Source organism: Pterocles gutturalis, unplaced genomic scaffold, assembly GCF_000699245.1.
Source record: "Pterocles gutturalis isolate BGI_N339 unplaced genomic scaffold, ASM69924v1 scaffold11709, whole genome shotgun sequence".
In the NCBI taxonomy this organism is placed as follows: Eukaryota; Metazoa; Chordata; class Aves; order Pterocliformes; family Pteroclidae; genus Pterocles; species Pterocles gutturalis.
The window spans coordinates 386-23,827 of NW_010128271.1; the positions used below are offsets into that span (position 1 = coordinate 386).

Sequence of the window (23,442 nt, forward strand, 5' to 3'; positions counted from 1 at the left end):
GGGTCAGCACCGGCCTCGTCGCCACCCTGCAGGGTAAGGCCGGGCCGGGTCCCCGAGGAGGGTTCCACGGGGCAGCCAGCTGAACACAGGGGGGTTATGCAGATGGAATTACAAATCTGAGGCTTGTTATTTAATACTAGATATTAGGTATTATTTTTCAATAAATAATTGATGGCTTTAATTTATTCCTTTTTTTTTTCTCTGCTTGGCTAGAAGATTTAAATTTCCTTTGATGTGTGATCGAGATGTATTTAACTTTTTTCCAAGCCTTTTACTCAGAGTATTTATTTTTATATTTAAAATTGTAATTACATTGCAATTGATCAGATAGGTCATGTGGTCTTATTTCTCTTTCTTGATTATCTGAGGCTATAGCACTCCTGCAGCTGCCTACAAAAATCTAGTTATTGCCCCAATATAATGTAAACTTGAGATCTACTCTCTTTTAAAATTTGGCCAATAAGATTGTTCAGGTATCTGCAGAAAACAACCTCTGAGGAGGTGGGGGCATAGTCATGTTAAAAAAATTTATAAACTTGATGGATACTTACAGCACATGGCTTGCAATATTAAGTTTTCCTTATTTCCTTATTCCATTTATTAGGAAAGCATTCAGTAGATGAACAAATAGAAAAGTGACAGAAATAAGCAGAAACTAATGAAAATAAGCTAGAAGACTTTAAGGACTTTAAGTCTTTAAAGGGCAGAACCATTCTGCCTGAGGCAGCTGATAAGGTCTGCTTTCAAAGACAAGACTAGCTCTAACCCTGACTCAATCCAGCACATTAATTTCTTTCATCTCAAGAGTGTTCTTACACTATTTTCACAATTTTTCAGGACCGAGGGAGGCTAAGGTAGCTATGTCAACCCTACACTTCCCCTCAATGGAAATAAAGTGTTTGCACAAAGGGGCAAAGATTCACATTGTGAACAAAAAAAGCAGTTTATGTGTTCCTAATTAGCTGCAAGTACTGCCTACTGTCTGTTCCCTTGGAGCGTGCTATGGAGGAGGCACAGACTAGCAGAAAAAAACACATTACAAACTTCTGCCCCAGGCAGAGGGTGACCTGAGGAATAACAAAGTGATTTGTCCACAGACCCGCAGAGAGCCTGTGTCAGAGCGGGAGAATCCCTGCCGAAGGTAGTACCATAGTTACAGGACTCCCTGCCTTTTTCAAATTATCTGGACTAGATGGGCTTATAACAGCTATTATGATCTTACTGTAACCCTCTCATTTATTTTTTTACAGTGGGGCCTGACTTTCTCACAATTCGATTCCACTTGTAAAACTGATTTCTGAAATATACTCTTTGGACTCCCACATATGTGTTAAAAAAAATTAAATAAAACCAAATTAGTGGAAATCCAAATCTAGCTGTAATTAAAAAAAAAAATTCTGAAATTTGAAATCATGTCATATGGGGAAAATTGTCCAAAATATTTACCAAAAAAAGAGGCTTCTGGGATCTTGAAGTCCCTGCAGTCCCTAACTCCCAGCAACTGTGTGTGTTGCTTGCAGTCCTCCCACCAGTCACAGCAGTATGGCCAGGACTTCAATTGTTTTGAGCTCGAATAGTTTTTTGGCGTGTCTTTGAAGGAGAATACTATACCCTGGAATCGAAGCTAACCGGGGTATGATACTGAAGGCAACTTTTAAAAACTTTTTGTCTTTTTTTTTTTTTTTGGTTGTATGTTGGATTTGATGGCTTGCACTAGTATACAAAGGAAGGTGATTCTAAGGATCAACACTATCAAATTAGTGTGATTTACTTTTGGTTTTTAAGTTGATAAGCTGATACTGAAAAAAAAAGTGGCCTGATTTTCAGAAGGGCTGAACATACTGAAACATATTTGTAGTGCAATAATTCAGAGTCTGTGTTTGAAATTTCTGTCTATAGCTAGAACAGCTCACATATCCCTCTTTTCTCTCAAGAGGCAGACCATTCACTCTTGGAACAGTGTTCCACCACTAAAATTTCACATCTGAGCCTGTGTTTGGTGCTACCTATACAAATATAGGAACATCTCTCAGTACTTAATCCTCCAGCTATCAGTGTGGGATATACAGTCATTCACAGTCACTGATACTCACATACGTGCCTGCAACTGATTTACAGACAAAACACATTCTGAATTGTACCTGGACAAAAGGAGTAAATCTTTCCAAAAGTCTATTCTAGATGACAGTAGTTTGTTGAGAGATTTTAAATCTGACATTTAGATGATCTGTCATTTCAGGTTTGGCATATGCTTTGCTGGTTGCAGTTCCTGTTGGATATGGTCTCTATTCTGCCTTTTTTCCCATCCTGACATACTTTTTCCTGGGAACATCAAGGCACATCTCAGTTGGTAACTGCATGTGTTCAAGTTACAGTGAATGATCTATTACAAAATGTTAATCTTTACTGTGAACATTCATATTTCATACAGGATTACTTTCTGAACCAAGTATTGTATGAATATAGATATTGGTGGGTTTGGGGAACTTAAGGCTTATTTCTTCTCTGTACAGGCAGTTGTGCAAAATAGGTAGCTTCAGTTGTGCCCATGCATGCTTTTTGCTTGCATTTATACTGAAGTTTAAATCTTGTCTTTGGCTACATTCTGTGTAAGAAATTACATACAAGATCAAGGCCTCAGTAGGTAGTATGAACAGACATTTTGTCTATCAGCTAAAGTTCAAGATGGCTAAAACAGAGCTCTTAGTCGTCTCTGCAAGCCTTCCTAGCTGCATCCTTTTTTGATCACTGTGGACAATACCATCTTCTTGCCTGTTGTGGAGACCCAGAACCTGTGTGTCCACTCCAGCCTCACTCTAGGTCCTCACTTCAAGGCTATGGGTAAACCTTGTTGATTCTTTCTGAATACTTTCTTTGAAATATGAGGTTTATTTCCTGTCAGTTCTCACATTGAAAATTCATGTTACATCTTGATCACTGAAGTTTCTTTTCCTTCATTCTAGCAAAATACAGTCTTCACTTGTTCATATCTACTAAGAATAGATTGTTTTCCCCTTCCAAAGCTTTGGCATGGTATTACACTTTTCCATCATCTTTCTGCTCTGCTGCATCAAATACTTCTGTATGTTCTCTCCACTTTGTTAGCCTCTTCCTGCCCTACATTTGCTATCACATTTGCTATCCAGGTCTGAGTTGTCACCTCTGCTTATGTTGACATTCCTATTTTCTACATTATCAAACACTTTTCTATGCCTTCTCCAATACTTTTATTCATGAAGTGTCCTCTAAGGTAACTGTAAAATTAACTTATCCTTCTTTAACACATTTAGTGACATTTTCCTTTTCTGCGTAAATAACTGCAACAAATGTGATTACTTTTAGATTGTGTGTTGCTGACACAATGATCACTTACTCTCTATATATCTTGCCCAAAGTATAGTTTCAGTCATCTTTAGCCAATGTAATACCACACTACTGCCAAAAGATGTGGTCCTACCCCTCGGTGCATGTTTCTGTCACCACCGTGGTGTTGTAATCCTTGACCACGCAGCTATGTGGTAATCTGGATCAGCTGAAAATTAACAGTAACAGAAAAAAAAATGTTGCTTTCAGTTGGATCAGTGATCTGTTTCATGTGGTTGTGGTGCTGATACAAGGGAAATGCTGGAACATGTTGCCCGTTTTGGCCTTGGTATAGCCCTATATTGGCTTAAGCAAAGCATGAAGCTGCACCTGTACGTAAAACATAGGTTATTTAAGGAAGGAATTGTATCTTTGTGTCATGCTTGCAGTGCCTGTGGTTCCTGGTCCCCTAATGCTACTAATGTAGCCTGGTTAAAATATTAAATGGATTTTCTGTTTTAGAGTTTGCTTGTCTAGTCTGATAAATGTCTCTTTTTGATGTACATTAATCTTTAGTATGTTCTGTTTGTCATTACAGGTCCATTCCCTGTAGTCAGTTTGATGGTGGGATCTGTTGTATTGAGCATGGCCCCTGATGATGATTTTCTCATAGATGGCAGTAATGTTACAGGGACTAATGGTACTGGGACACTGATAGACACTGAATCCAGAGATGCACAAAGAGTGCTGATTGCTAGTACCCTCACATTTCTGGTTGGAATTTTACAGGTAAAATAGTTGGCTTGAAGACACAAGGTTGATATGGCTTTAGTTTTAATGGGAAAACATATGTCACGGAAATACCTACTAGGGCAGTAAGACATTTTCCTGTAGTAAAACAAAAAAATGAAGGAAAGTCATCTCAGACTCTGAAGAGCTTTTGGGGGATTATTCTTCTTATCCTGGGTAGAGTCTGTGGCAGCATGAATGGGAGCACAGACAACAGAAGAATAGCCCTGTGACTGCAGACCAAGAGAGCTGCATGAAACTAGGTGCTAATGGTGCATAACCTGGAGCATCCTTCCATGCATTTCTTCAGGTCTCCTTTATTTCCTTGGATGGCAAGATATTAAGCTACACTAGGCTGCAATGGGGGAAGGTGGTCCTAAGACTCTGTATCAACAAAGACAAAAGAACAAAGCATAAGAAATCACCAAATAAAAGTGTACTTTTTTGTTGTTTAGCAAGCTGTTATTCTTCATGATTTTTCCAGGTAGTATTTGGAGTCCTTCAGATTGGTTTCATTGTGAGGTACCTTGCAGATCCACTAGTTGGGGGATTCACAACTGCAGCTGCTTTTCAAGTGTTTGTGTCACAATTGAAAATAGTCCTAAATGTTTCAACTAAAAACTATAATGGTGTCCTTTCCATAATATATGTAAGTATGCCCTTCTAATCTATTTTGGTTTTATGCCAGAATTCTTATACAATTGTTTATCTTCTGATTCCATTTCATACAGGAATGGTTCATATATATGGTGGTAAGTATAGGGCATTCATTTAGATCTCACTCTCATGATGATCTGCAGCTGTTTATTTATAGCTGTGGGTCTCTAAAAAGCTGCTTTCAGGGTTCCCCAGAGAGAAAGTCTAATCGCCATCTTGAAGTCTTTTTCAGGCAGAGCAGTTTTTCACATGAAGATTAAATGTAACTATCCAGCAAAACAGTTCTTCTCCAGGTTGTCACTTCTGGAGACTACTTTCTGTCCTAGCCCTTGCTTTCTGGCTTATTGTGAAGGATGTTTCATCATTTCTTAACAGTCAGGTCATCTCCCAAAGCTGACTGGTCCCAAGTCTCTTCACTCTTAAACCAGCAGGTCATTCTGGTAAAGGGCATTGTTCTCCGTTCCACACTGTAGCCATACTTGTGAATACCAAAAGAAGGATGTGGATTCCCACCCTGCGGCCAGGTACCTACTGGTTAGCTAAGGTGAGGCTAAATGTTGCTGTAACAACTCCATTTGTTGTTCTTAGAGAAAATTATCAAATGGAGAAATGTCTTGGCTAGATTACAGAAATACTGATTTCCTAGAGGCCTCATGTTATGGAATAGTCTCTTTCCCCAGGAAAATTATTGAGAGTTTTTTCACTAACTTTAGCATGAAACTATTTGGGTTCATAGTATTTTAGATCTTCTGTAGCACTTCGCATTAGAATAACACATTTCTAGAAGAAGCTGTTCTAGACAAGAAAATATATTTACAGATTTTACATGCCCAGATCAGACAACCAGACTAGCAAAAATACCTTAGACATCTAGACCAGCAATAATAGAATGAATGTAACAACAAACAGCAAGGTAAAATTCAGGAAAAAAATCTGGTGGACTATTTAAAAAAAAAAAAAGTATTATGTTATGGTTCTTTTCAGTGTAAACTTTTTCCCTCAGAAAAAGGAAAATTAGATGAGACAAAGTACTATCTAATAGACCTTAGCACAGACCTGGCAAGGTGACAGACTTGTTCATCCAGCAGGTTTCTCTATCTCTATTTTTTTATGTTTATTGAAGGCCGGTACTTTTAATAGAAAGTATTTTTGAAAAGGAATTACATGGTTCTTCCAGCTCCTGCAAGCCTGAGTGGAATGCTGACTTTTTAGGTTAAAGCTCAAAGCTTCTATGTTCTTACAGGTGAGCCAAGTCAATGTGTTTACAGATGTATGTAGAGCAAAGAAATTGTGATTTCTGGTCTGCTCAACCAGTGACTTGCTGTGTCAGCTTCAGCGAGTTTTGGACTTGCTTCAGAAGTGGTGTTTAACGAACTGCAACACTAAGCATCCAACATTAGCAGAATCCACAACCCAAAGTTAGGAAGTTACTGTTCCCCTGTGAAGCGAAGCAATGCGAGAGATGGTCAGTAAGAATGGGATCCATGGCAAGCAGTACAACAGGGAAGAAATAGCTTCAGTCACCCAAAGAAAGGCATCTGATTCAGTGTTTCAGGAAGGCAGCTTCTTTAGCTTAGAAAACATAGCTGATAAAGTACTTAGATGTTTTATTTCAAAACCTCTTTCAGAATGGTATTAGTGGTACTGCTGCTACAACCCTCCCCTTGCCTTTAAACTGACAGCTCAGTATTTGGGGAGATAACTAGGATGCAAGAAGTCTGTTTCTAACCCCTTGTCTGACAGATTGTTCTGTTAAAGCTGCTTCACTATGCATGGAATAATTAAATTTTCTGGGGGATGTAGCAATTGAGAATTACCCTGATGCTTAGGAGGAGGACGGAGGAGTATGTGTAGCTTTTCCGTAATCATCCCTTCATGTTTTCTCTGTGCACTTGTTTGCAATAAACAATAAGACCAAGCAAGGACATAGCAAGGGTAGAGAAGGGAGATGCCTATTGCAGCCCAGTTGTGAGGGTCCTGCAGCCTGGGACTGAACTCTGCTGGGAGGGTTAATGTACCATAAGGTGATGTTTAGTGACTGCTTTTCTCAAGTGTAGGATTCTCCACAGCCTGGCAGGACCCATGTGTTCATGCTCATTCTCTGCATGTCAACAGGAGAAATAGGAAACATATAATCCACAGACTGGATGTAGCAGGCACATAGTGAACCAGAGTTTTGCCCATGGGTCTGATAGCTGTCTTTTGAATAGAAAATGAGGATCCCCCTTGCTATTTGGATGAGGTGAAGAAGCTATAGATCTTCCCTTCCTTGTTCCAAGAACAGGTAGACATAAAACACAGGCAGGGGTTTAGCTCTTCTTACTTAGTATTAATTTCCTGAAAATTGGGAAGCAGAAGCCCCCTGTGTGGGCAATTCTTGCAGTTATGCATTTTCAGTTAAATTCACTATTAAATCCATTCACTGATCCTGTAGCATATTGACAGTATGTTATCCTCAGGCTCCTCCAGGCCTGAACAAAGTAGTAACTTGGCCTCCTCCAAAACCCCATGCATCTGGATCTTCTCATGAGTATTTCACATCCTTCAAGTGGACATGGGCATGTTTTATGTTATAATTTTTATTTTTCAGACTCTTATTGAAACATTTGAAAGAATTGGTACCACCAACATTGCAGATCTTATTGCTGGACTCATCACCATTTTTGTCTGCATGGTAGTTAAAGAAATAAATGATCGTTTCAAACACAAGATACCTATACCCATACCAATAGAAGTTATTGTGGTAAGCAAAGGAGCATAACAAAAACCTGATAACAGATAAAATAGATGGGGCTAGCTACAGGAAGACAAGAACCCTTTTAAAGTATTAAAACTGTTGTTTTATTTTATTACAGACAATAGTAGCCACTGGCATTTCCTATGCTGCCGACTTTGAAAAAAAATACAATGCAGGCATTGTTAAGAGCATTCCAAGAGGGTGAGTGCCTTTGTTTTCTGGGAAATAGGTATTATTTTAATAGGCTAAAAATGACAGTGGTAAGAGAAAAGATATAAAAGAGATATTGAGAGCTGTAACCTGAGTTTAGAACTCAGAGCTGGACATTTCCTGAGTTTTAATTCTGGCTCGGTCAATTATGCCCCCTAAATATGTTGCCTAGCTTTCCTTCATCTCTAAGATGGGCTGAGGAACGTCCACCTGATTCATGAAGTTCATCTGAGAATTAATTGCTTCATGCCTATGAAGTGAGTATATGACTATGGAAAATGTTAAAAAAATAATTTAATAAATAAATTCTGGATAGATTTAATTTCTGTAGATGTGAGTTATCCCATTGTGGTTCATATTCATGCCACCACTGTTATCCCAATCAAGCCTGTCACTTCCATAGTGTTAGGAGCAGGGATGTTGAGGATTACACTGGTAGAGACTTTCACTTGAAAGATTCAGAGCACTTCACAGTAGTAACCTTCACATTCCATTTGGTATTCAGGCCTTGATTAATTAAAATTTGTGGAAACACAGTAGGGGATAAAATGTTTTTGAAATCTTCTGAAGAAGTATGTTAACAATAGTATGAAGTGTCATTAGCATATTTATGTAATTCATCATACTATTCAATACATCCTTTATTAAGTGCTTCAAAAAATGTACTTTTTCACTTTGCTATCATAAGGCCAAATCTCAGTCATGCTGAGAACAATGGGAGCTTTGTTGCTGACTAATAGCATCAGGATTTGGGCTATGGTGAGCTAGATAAGCGTGTTCTGTATGTCAATGGGCTGTTTCCACCTTTTTATTAACTCGAAACATTACACTTCTTATTATAAGCAACCTGTATGCCTCCACCTGAAACTCCTGCACAATTCTAGTAAGAACAGAATTTGATCAAAATTGATAACACTAATATATTTTCTAAATGCTAGATTTTTGCCTCCCGAACCTCCAGATGTCAGCCTGTTTTCCCAGATGATAGCAGCCTCCTTCTCCATTGCTATTGTTGCTTATGCTATTGCCGTATCCGTGGGGAAAGTATATGCAACCAAGTATGACTATGCTATTGATGGAAACCAGGTATGTATAAACAAAATAATTTATAAACATAGTGAGTTCTGTTTCATGTTGACTTATGTAGCCAAATGAAAGAAACATCATTCACATACATTTTTCAGACTAAAGTTGAAGTCTGACAGGAGAAATTCTTTCAACTATTGAAAAGAAACAGCTGAAATGGCCATATATTACCTGACAAATTTATCACACAGAGACAAGCCAGATGTGCTCTATCTTCAATATGGGCTTTTCGTATGAATTAATTCCTTCTGCATTGCTTTAGTGACTGCAGTAGCTCTGAAAAGGTAATTAAAGCTAAGCATTGTATAGGGGAATTTTCTGGTAATGTCGAGTTGACATGGTCAGCTCTAGCAACCTACTTTCCATTTCTACTTGTAAGACATATTTTGAGATGTGTTGCTGGGCAGGGGGGAGACAATGTCAAGCTAAGAAGCTGCTCTGGACAACTTTATTTAGGCTTAGTCTACATGCAGGGTTTGTTTCGGCTGAACATTTCAGTTAAGGCATGATTTTATTCCTACAGAATAAATTGTGGAACTTCTCAGCATGACACCAGTTACATCAATATAAATATACTTGTAACTGTATAGCCAAGTTCTACACCTTCACAAAAGTAAATGCCTGCCAGGACATGAACGTACCTGAATAACTGTCAGCACCAAATAGCTAACCATTGGTTTCTAAAAGCACGTAGCTGGAATGTTACATGAGCTATGCATTGACAAGCTCTTAGAGGATTCTTGCAGTTGTTCAGTGTCTTCACCAGGGGTTATGTGGCTTGCCCATGGGCGTGGGAGAAAAATGTCAGGAAGCTTCCTTGTCCTGCATCTATGCTAATTTTGTTTTTATCCTTTGAACATATGAGAAAATACCCTTACTACAATAAATAGATAAGCTGAGTACTTTGTTTAACAAGTCCTTTATTTTAGTACTAATGGATTACATAAAGTTTGATTTTAGAAACCCTGTTTTGCAGTATGTAATAAAATTATACTTCTGAACACGCTGGTCACTTTACCATATACAAAGTTCATATCTGGTAACACGTTGATTTGAAGTTACCTAAAATACACTGACTTCCAGCTTAATAAATCTGAATGAATAATACACACTCCTGGAAGTGCTGTTTATGCTTTTGTTGAATATGCTGTTCTGCCAGCACTGATGTGCTTCAAAGAGTCTAATCAAATGTTGTAGTAGTAGAATTACTGTCTATAAAAGCAAAGTGCCTTCCTTTCAATACTATGCTATGAATTTTACACATAGCAAAAGTTAAATGCAGCCATAAATGATGGGCACATAGTTTACTTGAACTGGAGAAGTTCAAATAACATAATAAAAGCGCATAGTAAAATAAGTTTGAAGGACAGGTCAATACTATTATCTGATAGTGTTAGGTTTGTCTTCATATATACATAGATTATTAAGACCTAAGAACACTAGGAACACTTCCAACATCTTCTTGCACAGTACAGCTGTTACACAGGAATAGGCACGAATCATCTAGGTCTGTTCTGTTAAAGAACATGAGTTTAAAATCCTGCTCTTGTAGTTGGAGCTTAATGAAGAGCTGAAAGGAAATTTCATTTTGGAGAAAAGAAAGGAGAGAGTAAAAATCAAAGCTCAAATTATATTTTTAAAAATATGTAGTGAGTGAAAAGCTCTTGTGAATGTGTCAGCTTGATGAAAACAATGTTTCTGTCAATTATATGGAGTTGCAGGCAGCTCCTAAATGCCTCATTTCCCAGCAGAGAAATGGCCCAGGTCCCAGGACATAAAGCTCCCAGGGTCCTTGTCACTTGAGCAGAACAACCAGCATCAGTAGGCGCCAGCATCTGTGACCCTGGGGCAGATCTATGAGAATGCTGCCTGGGACTCAGCGTGAGATCATTGGGATGTTCAGAGTGAAAAACTTCTGGCTCAATAAACTACAGTTTTCAGTGAAACTGTATTTTATTGCAAAGTTCCTGATTAGTTCTACTAATAGTGCAATGTTCTACATTAATTAAAGGCTTCTCTAAACTCAGACTGTTATACTGATTAAAATTATTTGTTTAGCTGGTGATACGTGTGAGTTAAATTTATACTAGTCCCATTTGTTGATGCAATTATACCAGTGTAATTGTTAGAAATGTTAGGTTTGATAACATTAATGTAAATAAGCTTTAAATGTCTTTATACTAAGATGAGTACATCCATGTTAGGGAGAGTATACCAATTTCCAAACAAGGCAGTTACACAAGGAATTTGTGTAAACATTTAACAGCCATTAGTAATCCATACTCTTCTCAATACATATTGTGCTACCTACTTTATAAACTACTGTAGAAGCTATTGTCGTTCTCCATTGCAAATTTGTCTTCAGGCATCTGTATTTACAGCATCATCCAATTATCTTTCAGGAGTTTATTGCCTTTGGGGTCAGCAACATTTTTTCAGGTGCCTTTTCTTGTTTTGTTGCAACTACTGCTCTTTCACGGACTGCAGTCCAAGAAAGTACTGGTGGAAAGACTCAGGTAATGACTCCTTCTTACTAGTGTTGTGCACAGGTAAAATATCTTATATAGGGCACAGCTTTCACAATGGGATGAAAATAGTCCTAAAATGATTGTGTTCTTGGCACATGATTGTGTTGCCAGAAGAGGGCAACCAAGTTTTACATAGCATGAGTTACATTAAGGGTCAGAAATCCTTCAAGCCTAATTTCCCAGAGCTTCTCAGTTATGTGACCAAGTTTGTCATGGTAGGAATTCAGGATGAGGGAGGAAATCCTCTTGAGGTATCTAAGCTCCCATGTGCTGGCCTGAGCAGCCCTGCCATATGCCCTTCATCATCTACCTCCATGCCATCTTTCTCATGTTGAGTATGCTACTCTGTTTTATGGCACTACAGGTTTGCACTTTTTAGCAGTGGAGAACTACAGGTTATCCAGCAGCCCTTTTTCTGGCTGACCCAGACTCTGCTCCTTTCACCTGTCTATGCAACGTAACCCCTCCATGAGCTACTACCTTGCATGCAGTTGTTTACACTACCTGCTTAATTGAATTCCCTCTGTGTTAGCTGAAGTGTATAATGATTGCCCCTGTACACCTAAACACAATGGCATTTTGGCAGGTCTCCTTGTTCCTAAAGAAAGGTAATGTGCAACTACTTGTACATTTTCCTTTGTAATCCTAGAAACATAAGATAGAGTCTTAATAAATTCATTTCCTATAACCACTCTGTTCTTCCCAGGTTGCTGGTATAATCTCAGCTGGGATTGTTTTGATTGCCATTGTTGCCCTGGGGAAATTGCTAGAGCCCTTACAAAAGGTACCGTACTTGTCCTCTGCAGCACAGCCACCACACCAGTCAAATACAAATGCTCAAATTTCATGGGCAGGATGAATAGCCCTGTTTACACTATGGTGACTGATACCAGAGGAGGCTCTGATTTATAGTATATAATGTTGAGCACTATCTTAATATGCATCTTTGTTTCTGAATAACACTTTTTCATCATTTTTCTTCACAGTCTGTGTTGGCAGCTGTAGTCATAGCTAACTTGAAAGGGATGTTCATGCAAGTGTTTGATGTTCCCCGTCTGTGGAGACAGAATAAAGTGGATGCTGTAAGTAACCTAATTTTTTTCTTTTCTCCTGAATGTTTTTGGCTGGTTTTCTTTTTGTCTTTTAATGCCATGCAAGATCCTCTTAACTACCACATAAACAGAATTTTGTAGAGTCAGAAAACTTTTATGTGCATCCTCAAAATGCAAGTGTCATGAGGTCAGTTAATAATTCCGCTTTTTAGAGTTTTACGTAGCATTCTGCTTGTCTTGATTCCCTATACCCCACAGTAAGGGTGCCAATCAGGGCATTCCCGTGCAGTGATGACTCCTTCATAGTAATTCCCACAGTTTACAGCAATCTTGTGTTGAGATGGCTTGAAAATCAGAATAAAGGTGGCCTGTTGCCACCTCTATCATTCTGCTTTTATCTTTTGCACAGTTAAATGGGTCAGAAAAGCTGACCTTTTCTTAATTAATGTACATATATTTATGTTGTTACCACATTAGCATCCCATTTGCCTGGATAACCTCCGGTCGTTCTTGGAAAATATGTTTTCATGCTGTAGCAAGACTAATCCAAGCTAGAATGTGGATTCATTTGGCATAAGTGACATATGAACATGCTTTTCTTATGAACCACCGTAACTGTATCTCAGGGTACATGCTTACATCTCCCACTGTTTTCTGTGGAACAGACCTTCAGTGTGGCTGTTAGGGCAGGAAAAGTTTGCATGGAAAGTATTTTCTCCATGCAGTCCTTACTATGCATAGATTTTACAGTGTGTCATTGGGCAGTACCTACCTTAGGCAGATCTAAAATTTTTTAGTCAATCATTTTCTAGTCCTCTTTATAGGTAAAAGATCCCACTGACTTCAGTGAGAAGTGCGGGCACTCAGCTTTTTTTTATGATTGCGTCCACTGGGTGTTCTGCGTGGGCAGTGACGCAGAAAGGAACTAAGGAGCCCACTTCAACTGTTCTGCCTGAATATTCAGTGAAGACTTCAGAGAGTGCCACCAACCTGTTAATATGAAATACCTCTCTTTGGAACAGTTCTGACTGTTAGATATCACTAGGGAGCCCCCTTCACTCTCTATATGTCTGCAGGTGGGGCATCTTACAGTATTTTACATCTTGGAAAATAAATTCTTTCCAATTTCTACAGAAAGATTAACAAAGACTGCCACCATCAGAAAGAAGAAAATGAAGTGGTTAACTGCATCCTCTTTAATTTCACCAAAGTAACTGGATCCTTGAAACATGTTGTTATGTTAAAAAAACCTTATTTCTTAAAAAGCTAACTATGCCTAATTAGATAGTGATGGATAGAAACATCCTGGAGGAAGATGAAGACTTTTGTATGAAGTCTACTAATTGCCACTGTGCTATGCTCATCGCCATAGTTAAATTTTTCTGCTACTCATATTGTCTAGTCTAGTGATTCTTTAGTGAGAGAAGGAGTTATATGTTATAATTAAGAGACTTTACATCTGTTATTTCCTCTCTAGATGATCTGGGTTTTTACATGTATAGCATCCATCATTCTGGGACTTGATTTGGGATTACTTGCTGGCCTTTTGTTTGGATTGCTGACAGTTGTGCTGAGAGTTCAGTTGTAAGTAACACAGGATCAGAAATAATTGTTAGTGTTATACTATGAAAAAGGAAGACAATACCCTGAAAAGCAAGATGATCTGTGGCAGAAAATCTGCTTGTGTTTACAAAAAACTGAAATTGAAAAAGTCTATTCTTTAGAACAAAACACTGTGTTCTATCATTTATTTACACTGATAAAAGAGAAGCTGCATTATTTTATCAGTATTTATTCTATATCATGTTGGATGCTCTGGTGGTACTTAACCATATGTTATTTATGCACCCACATAGCCAAGTTCTGGAAAGGGACAGGATCATTCCAGATCAAATATAAAAAGATGTATGAAAGGCTTCTCTAATTATTTGATCATTATAGTAACTCTTAGCACGTAATACTACTACGGTATGTTGCACATGCCAATAACCTTTTCACTTACTGCTTATACAAGATTGAGTGTATCCCTGTGAAAAAAGAGGAAGAGAAAGCATTGAGAATAAGACAAAATTTTGGGCTTGTGGCTGATTTGTTGTTGCTCAAAGAACATATGGTAGTGGAATGGTGAGAAAAGGTGGCTTTGCAGAATCTTCTTTGGCCATCTTGTTACTTTTCATTGATCGTTTCTCTGAAAGTATAACGTAAGTCCTTTCCTTCAACCTGGAGTCCAGAGAGTATGGTTACTAGCAATACCAAAGGATAGTGGCCCTGTCAGCAAATGCATAAAAATAAAGCCTTGCAAAAGTTGTTACAGAATAGTAGATTATAAAAAATTGAATTTGAAGATCCTCAAAAAACATTCCCAAATTCAACTCAGATTTGTGAAATCAAAATATAAAAGGGCCGTGAGGCTTTACAAACTTCAAAACAATTTGTTTCAACCATTAAAAATATATCTGTGGACTGCAAAATATTTTGGTTTTGTTATTGACTGAAATAAAAATTAAAAAGGGTTGGATAAAAAGTTTTAAGTAATCTGAAAATAATGTAAATGTATTTTTTTCAATTGATTTGAAATTTAAAAAGTGATCAATTTATTTTCAGAGTAAAAAAATTGTTTTTCAAACCAAAACTCAAGCCCAACTAATCTATTTTTAAAACATTTTTCTGGTTTGGGAAACAAATGGAACAAGTTATTCATTCAGCTCTACATAAAAATGGTTCAGCAAGCAGGCTGAGACCAAAGTGCGTTGTCTATAGAAAAGACCATTCACTACAAATCAGAAAAAGACCCTTGCACAGTGACACAAAACAGAGATACAACACTTCTCCAATGAGGCTGTTAGTTTGGCAGAAGACAGTAGACTACAAGAGTGTATGACAGTTTGTATGCAGCAATCCTTTCAATTCTTTAAATGCCTAAGTATGATGCTTACCTTCACTGTCTTTTCTTTTTGTTTCTGTTAGTCCTTCATGGGGTGGCTTTGGAAACATTCCTGGCACTGACATTTACAAGAAGGTCAAGGACTACAAAAATGTAAGCCATTGCTGAGTTGTTCCCCTTCAGTCTACAGGCCAGTGTAAGACAAATTTGTACCTTGCACATTGAAGACAACTTAAATTTGGAAGTGGAGTGCTCCAAGATAACACGTATTAAATTCTTCATCTTGATCCAGATGATTGGTCCATATTGCATGCTGGGGCTGTAAGCTTCTAAAAACTGAATCACTTCAGTTATCAGCAAAGATATGCCATTTTTTTTTTGTGAATTAGATATGTAGCTGAACTGTTGAAAGAGTTAAATCACTTCTTATAAGCCAAAATATGGTTGTTGCTGCTTGACCTTATATTCTTTGGTAACAGGTTATAGAACCAGAAGGTGTGAAGATTCTCAAGTTTTCAAGTCCAATTTTTTATGCTAACATTGATGGACTGAAAAGCAGCCTCAAATCCACAGTAAGTGATACATTATGGTTTTGGATGCTTCTTAACTGTCTTCGAGATTTCCTCAGATTTATATCTGGGTAAAATTGAATCGTTTTGTTGCCTTTTTCTGTAGGTGGGATTTGATGCAGTCAAGGTATATAATAAGAGACTCAAAGCACTGAGGAAGATACAAAAGCTAATCAAGAAGGGGAAATTAAAGGCTACTAAGGTAAAATAATTTTTTTCTTTCTATTTCTTCTCAAAGGATTACTGTTAGATCTTACTACTTTAGCCTTAATTATGAGTTCCTCTGTAGTCATCTTTAAAATAAAGATGGAAAAGTGTGACTTATTACTATGTTAGGAAGTCTGGGACCTGCAGTGGATGAGCAGAGCAGTACACCTATTGCCAAAGACCCCACAGATTCAGGCAGCTGTGACAGTCATAGTGTCAACAGGAGTTGAAGCAAGGGATTCCTTGATCTTACCTCTACCTCAGATTGTCTCTGTGTAGTAAAAGTGCCAGCTCTTTCATTTGTACATGCTCCTATCATCCATCTTCCTATGCACGGGTGAGGTGTATCAGTTGGCTGGTAGGCATAGCCTTCCCTTGCCTCTTTAAAGAAAGCAGTATATGTTCCTCTGAGTATGGAATGTACATTTCAATAATTAAATGCTTACATTTAATTGGATGGGTACAGGCAACCTATTAAATCTCCAGAGCTGGAAGTTAGAAATGGGTTTGCTGTTGTTGCTCTCAGTGCAGGATGCAGTATTTCCTGTATACATTGCACCACGGGAGGTTTAGATTGGATATTAGGAAAAATTTCTCCACCAAAAGGGTTGTCAAGCATTGGAACAGGCTGCCCATGGAAGTGGTTTGAGTGACCATCCCTGCAAGTATTTAGAAGACATATAGATGTGGCCCTTAGGGACATGGTTTAGTGGTGGACTTGGCAATGTTAGGTTACAGTTGGATTTTATGATCTTAAAGGTCTTTTCCAACGTAAATGATTATATGATACTACAATTTATGATGCAGTTAAATGCTCAGTTATGTGACATTCCAGATTTTGACCTAGTCATTTTACCACGTTATCATATAAATCTAATTCAAAGTTGAAAATACTGGTCTTAAATATCTCCTAGAAATAAAGCTATTGAGGAAGGGAGTAGCTGTGAGGTATTTATTTTTCTGGATAGTGGCCTTTTTGCAGGAAGATGATTTTTTAACAAAGAGAAAAAGAGGAAATAAAATACACTGCACAGAAGAGGAGGTAATTATGTGCTCTATCTTGGTTTTTCTTTAAATTCTTGGATGCAGTATTGTCACCCAACACTAAGGGGACAGACAGATTCTTTTAGGGATCCTCGGCAGAATGATGATGGCACTAAATTGTAGTTACAACTAAAGCTTTATTTTTCTTAACAGGATTTTACAATTAGTATAGCACAGAATTTACACTTAGAATGGCACAGGATTTGTACAAACAGAATCAATGTAGTACAATTTATAAGTAGCACAATACAGAATTTATAATACAACTTAACTTATAGTTTCTAATCACCTAGACCTTAACATATGGTTTCTAATCACCTGGACCCTCTGCAGATCAGATCAGATCTTAATACATGGTTTGATGTGTCAATATAACAATAATAATCTAGACTCAAAAATCATATAAATCATATAAAAGAAAACAAGTCACTCACCCAGTCCTCAGAGGAAGCTGATGATGGTGAAGGCATCCCTGGCCACTGGGGTGTCACCAGGTCTCACTGTCCAGCAGCAGTTCCAGTCCAAATTCCCCACTAAGGACTTGTAACTGCTTGCTTTTATGGACAGTGCTCTGTGTGCTATTACGCTTCCCTGTTTGGTGACGGGGTCATCAACAACACATGGCTGGCCAGGTGCCTGGGACCTTCAAGGCTGGCAAGGAAGGGAGTAATCAGCCTGGCACCCAGGCATCTTGAGGCCGGTAGTGAGGGGAAGAAGAAATCTGTTTGGTTTGTCTACTTGCTTCATAGGACCTTCAGGGCCTGAGAACAAGAGGAAGGGGAATGAATACATGACTCGCTTGGTCACAGAGAATGGCTGCTTGCCTTATAAAATGGTGTTAGTTATGCTAACTACATTACCAAGGGTCAGGAGCAGGGGGTACTGGTCACAAGTATCTGTCTTGTTCATTCCTCAAACAGAAGGTATCACAGGGAAGTATTTCCTGTAACTCCAAAAACTTTCTCCATGATTAAATTATGTATTCCACATGTTACCTGCACATTAGAATGGCATCATCAGTGAGCCTGGTATTAATAATGAAGCTTTTGAGACTGATGAGGAACCTGAAGACAAAGAAGAACTTCAAGTTCCCACCAAAGAAGTAGAGATCCAGGTGGACTGGAATTCAGAACTCCCAGTCAAAGTAAACATCCCCAAGGTGCCCATCCATAGTCTCATTCTTGATTTTGGAGCAGTAACCTTCTTGGATATTGTAGCTGTGAGATCAATAAAAACGGTAAGTGTGTTTTTTTTTCCTGTTCAATGAAAATGAAACTAGTCAGTAGTATGTAAATCAAGAGTTGTTAATTTCTGAATTTTCAGAAGTCTGTGGCTGAAAAATGCCTTCAAAACTTATACAGCAAGAGGTAGAATATTGGTGTGCATATTTTAGGCAGAAAAAAAAAGCATTAAAAGAACAACATTAAGGTTGCATAGCCAATTGCTTTAAAACTGGAACTGCAAAATATGGTCCCCTTGTATGCATATGTTATGCAATATTTTAGTTATATATTTTCTTTCCACATGCCTCCTGCGTTAATCTGGGCACAGGATGATGCTCACTCAACACAGAGGTAGTAAAAATTTAATCTTACCATCACTTTTCAGTCTTTAGCCACAAGATTTATTTATTAATTCCATATTATTTAAATTATGAAGGAAGGAAATATGATTCATTTCTTTATAGGGTTTTCTGTGGCTAATATAAGAGCGTTTCATCAACATTGATTAATTCATCTTCAAACATCACATTACATAATAAGGAGCTAATATTGCTAGTTTAGGGAGAGGGAAACAAGGGGAAGAGATGAAGGCCAACTATTTCCATTACTTTTTGGTACCCAGTTACAAGCGTGTAGGACCAGATTGTTCAGTCTTCAGCCTTTTATGATACAATGTTCAGATGGCTGCTCTCACTGACTTCATTTTGCAGTTGGGACTGATTAGCCTATCTATAAACCAGATCTTAGATGATTACCAAGACTCTAATTTATCAATGAACAGAAGGGGATGGAATTATCAATCACCTCTGAAAATACCTTTCTAAGAAGCTTGCCAGCCACCAGGGAGCCAGGGGTAGAATCCAGTCTCCCACCTTTTAACTAACTGAAATACAAGAATGCTGAGTGCCTTGCTTCAACCTTCTGCCTAGTTTTAACTTAGTTCTGCCTTCTGCAACAAAAGAGATATGGGGTCCACAGACATGACTCTTTCCATACACAGCTTTTTCATCCAAGAACAGGTCTGTCTGGTGCCCTGCATGAAGGAAAAATGTGTAAAAAACTTTGTATGTGTCAATAAAAGATTGTATCATATCACACATACATGGGGGGAAATAAAGCTTGCTCAGGCTCATGTGGTTCTCACTTGAAGAGACACAAGTATTCATATTATGAGAACAGAATGAGAACCTTAATAGGCAGCAATGTACATATGTGTCAAATTGGTATTTCCACTTACATAGTCAATGCCAGGCCACTTCAGCAACCAGGTACTTAAATACTGGATCTTTAAGTGTAGCAAAGTATAGCTGTCCCTTATTTATGATGCAAAAAGAAAACACAATTTGGAATGAAGACACTCAGAAACAAATGAAGAGTGTGTGTGTGCCTATACATTATATATATAGACATATATACATGTATATGTATTTTCTCCTTACAGATTTTAATTTATGTCCTTGTTGCAAACTTCTTTTTTTTTTTAGATAATTAGAGAGTTTGAGAGAATTGATGTGAGAGTATACTTTGCTTCATATCAAGGTAAACATACAAATATTTCTACTACTACTCATGCAAATAATAAAATGAAGATGAGAAGGGACGAGGAGGGATCTCTAGATGTGTCTGTGGAAGCATTTGTTCTACCAAAAAAGTGAATTATCACACTGATAAACATGGTGGACTACAGTGGGATAGAAAGAATGACGGGGTTTAAAGGAAACATGGAAAGTAAAAGTCAAGACAAAGCTATGATTGATTGATTGATTTGGCTGTACATTTGATTCCTGATAGTTGTCAAAGCACATGGTTGCATTTATTTCTTACATTACTTCAAATTGTATTAACCTGTTATGACTCTCTTATTCAGACAACCTTATATCTCAACTGGAACGGAGTGCTTTCTTTGACGATATTGTCAGAAAAGACATATTCTTCTTGACTGTCCATGATGCTGTGCTCTACATAAGGAATCAAATGACATACAGTGACAACCAAGATCCCATATTTGAGAAGGTAAGGATATCCAGTAGTATGTTTCCTTTCCTTCTGTCATCTAGTGTTCACTCTTGCAATTTCCATTACAGCATGGCATGTTCAAAAAGTAGATATAGAGCTGCAGTACAAAAAAAAAAGTGAGATCTAGTAAATTGGACAGCTTCTGTAGTACACTAATTTTGCTAGAGCAAAGGAAGGGTCTGTTGACCCTGGGATCTTGTTAGTGAAAGGAACACGAGAAACAGGACATATGGAGAACGCTTCATCCCAAGACACATTTTCTAATTTCTGACAACTGGCAGCTAAAGAACTTGTCAGCTGGAGTTTGCATTTGGACCATTATATTTCATCATCACAGATGGGGTTTTCTTTGAGGTCTCTGTCATACTCCTTTTGGAACCCCTTTACATATTTTAGCTTGACACTATCCTGTGGAGATGAATTCTGTAATTTTAAATGTTTTCTATGACAAGTATTTCCTGTTTAAGTCTGTTGAACTTCTGATTGTTAGCTCAAATGAATTCCCTGCTCCCTTTGGCAACAGAATTAATAATTTCATATACCTCTGATCAAAGCTGAAGAGTCCCATTCTACTTGGTGTGAGGGTGTACAGAAGCTGTTCCATGCTAGTGTTCACTCCTGCTGCCCTTCTCTGTGCATTTCCTGGTTGTATTCTGTGTTTTTTTGAGATAACCAGAACACTTCGTAGCATTTAAAGATGTGGGCCCACATTAGGAAAATGGCCTTATAATGTTCTCCTGTCTTTTCACCACAATTCCTTCCCTAGCAATCACTATTATAGTATTATTAATAAATAGTAATTAATATTACTGATACATAACCAGGATGGGACACTTATTTTTTAATAATTTTTGCATACTCCTGTCTTATAGTAGAGGTCAACCTTTTGACAAAGCTATACAGCAGTTTAGAGATAGATACTACTATTATTTTTACAAAGCCATAACTAGTCACATGAGGAGAGGCAGAACCAAAAGCTTTTTAACATTTAAGTTCATCTTAGCTGAACTAAATCAACAGCTTTGTCAAGGAACAGTAAACAACAGACTCTTGTAAGTTGTGGAAGTTATCTTAAGGTACTTCAGAATAATAAATCAATTTCAATGATACAGACAACATGTAATTCATCATGTTTCTTAATTTCTTTCTGCCAAGATTTCACTCATGCAGGAGTCTAAAGAACCCATAGAATTCACAGAAACAAGCCGGCCTGATGATGAACTTGACGTTCAGGAAGAGGTACGCACTTTAGCACTGAATGTGTCTACTACTAACAGAATACTGCTGACTTTATTCCTTTCCATTGAGTCATTCTGTCAGAGTATGGTGGAAGAACTGAGCCCTCAATGGTTTCCTTCTCCATCAATAAATACCCTCCCTGGGTACCTGAATATCAGTGCTTAGTGGAGGCAGTCAAGTTTTTTCCTGAGATGTAGTAAATAATATGTGCACAAGCATCCCTTGATCTCTGTCACTTCAGGACCACTGCTGCCTTACACTGGCTTACAAATAGATCTAAACATGAGTTAGGTGCCTAAAAGAAGACTTGGTAAGGTCTGAGGCACCTGAGTCCAAAATTATGGTCAACCTCCCCCCTACATTCCTACTCTTAACACAGCAAACACGTTCTTGCACAATCAGAACACTGTACAAGAAGCTGCAGCAAAGCAGTGTACTGAATATAACTAACATGCAACAACAGAAGCACATTAAAGCAATACCATGGCATTTTGTATTTACAGAATACTGCCAGAAAAGAAAGTAGCACTTACTGGTAAAATAGCAGTGCAGCACACAGGCCACTTACTCAGAAAATAGGAGATGGGGCTAAATGCCCTTTTATAGCCAGAGATGGATCACACTAGTGATGCATCAATACCTTGGAAGCATTACAACACTCCATGTAGGTAAAGGCACGATGATTATGTGTCCCTCCTATTATCCTACTGTGGTACTAGTCAGAACTCCATTCTGAATTCCCTGTCTAAAATGGGGTAGTGTCCTGTGGTTGGCCCCTCTGCTCCAGCAGCAGGCATGGAAAGGGGCTGGAGGCGTGCTGTGACCATTTTCTCTGTCGTGCTCTAGCAAAATACCGCATCACAGCTGCTGGGCATGTGGGATCTAGAGGTCTCTGGAGGGAAGTAGGTAAGAGGAGGCTGTGGCTGGGTGGAGGTTCTCAGCATCACCCTGCATGGTAGTTTCTACCGTAACATGAAGTCCCACAGGAAAAGGTAAGGTCAGCTTGGAAGACAGGTTGCTGAGAGGAGAAACCAAGACCCTAAGCAAAAGTCTCCCAAACTTTATCAGGGCTTGGTAAGCAGATTGTGATACTTGATACTCCTGATTCACCCCCTCCTTTTTTGGTTGGTATGAATATTGGAAGAGACCCAAATATTATTCTTTATCACTAATACGGGGAGAAGCACTTTCCACTCACTAAGTCACAGTGCAGAAAGGAATGAAGGATTAGAAAAGCTAGAAAGACACCGTGATTCTGTAACAGAAGCACTTGGGAATGGGAGGCCAAAAATACTTGAATTCTGATTTCTATTCACAGGATTGCTTAGATATTTATATTATTGTCATTAAGTAAGAAAAGAAGCCAGACACAAAACTACCAATCCAAGGTCAAAGAGCATTCTGAGAGGTTTCTGTCCTCCATTAGAGCCACATTTTGAAGGTGAGAGCTAGTACCTCCAGACCTGCAGCTTCCTGAGTGAATTCTCTGATGCAGCTGCCTCAGAACAGTTACTTTCTCTGTACTTTCAATGAGGCCAGGTTGAACTTGGTAGATTTTCGTTAACACATACACAAACATTTTATTTTTCCAAGTGGTGTGTACTCAGAACTAACCATGGCCTGTTTCTCTCCACCTTTTGAAAACCATTTCACTAGGCTATGCGCAGACTTGCTTCATGAGGATGGACTGCTGGTACTGTCTTACCTGTGAACTCACAGCAATATTTATGCACCGGTACTATATAAGCATTTTCTGCAATGAAACCAATCTTTGCACTTGAAGAAAACCCTGATTGTTTGAATGATATAGATATCTAGAAATCTCCAAATTTTAGCTAAAGTTATCCCAGAAATATTCTGGACATTGATTCAGCAAGCACTTTCCAATATGATATATT

General features: G+C 38.2%; 1 protein-coding gene across 1 annotated transcript in view; it reads left to right on the forward strand.

Annotated features, from left to right (window-relative positions):
• Window positions 1-23,224, forward strand: part of SLC26A4 (solute carrier family 26 (anion exchanger), member 4) — a gene marked incomplete at its 5' end in the record, with an annotated part of 23,403 nt that extends 179 nt beyond the window's left edge. The window contains 19 exons of the mRNA XM_010079560.1: window positions 8-33; window positions 2,240-2,350; window positions 3,902-4,092; window positions 4,577-4,741; window positions 7,340-7,492; window positions 7,605-7,687; window positions 8,635-8,782; window positions 11,185-11,298; window positions 12,017-12,094; window positions 12,297-12,392; window positions 13,840-13,946; window positions 15,330-15,399; window positions 15,726-15,818; window positions 15,922-16,017; window positions 18,073-18,303; window positions 19,774-19,828; window positions 20,157-20,302; window positions 21,461-21,544; window positions 23,201-23,224. Of these exons, the coding sequence (XP_010077862.1) occupies window positions 8-33; window positions 2,240-2,350; window positions 3,902-4,092; window positions 4,577-4,741; window positions 7,340-7,492; window positions 7,605-7,687; window positions 8,635-8,782; window positions 11,185-11,298; window positions 12,017-12,094; window positions 12,297-12,392; window positions 13,840-13,946; window positions 15,330-15,399; window positions 15,726-15,818; window positions 15,922-16,017; window positions 18,073-18,303; window positions 19,774-19,828; window positions 20,157-20,302; window positions 21,461-21,544; window positions 23,201-23,224 (2,071 nt within the window). The remainder of the gene's footprint in view (window positions 1-7; window positions 34-2,239; window positions 2,351-3,901; window positions 4,093-4,576; window positions 4,742-7,339; window positions 7,493-7,604; window positions 7,688-8,634; window positions 8,783-11,184; window positions 11,299-12,016; window positions 12,095-12,296; window positions 12,393-13,839; window positions 13,947-15,329; window positions 15,400-15,725; window positions 15,819-15,921; window positions 16,018-18,072; window positions 18,304-19,773; window positions 19,829-20,156; window positions 20,303-21,460; window positions 21,545-23,200) is intronic.
• Between the last annotated feature and the right edge of the window lie 218 nt (window positions 23,225-23,442).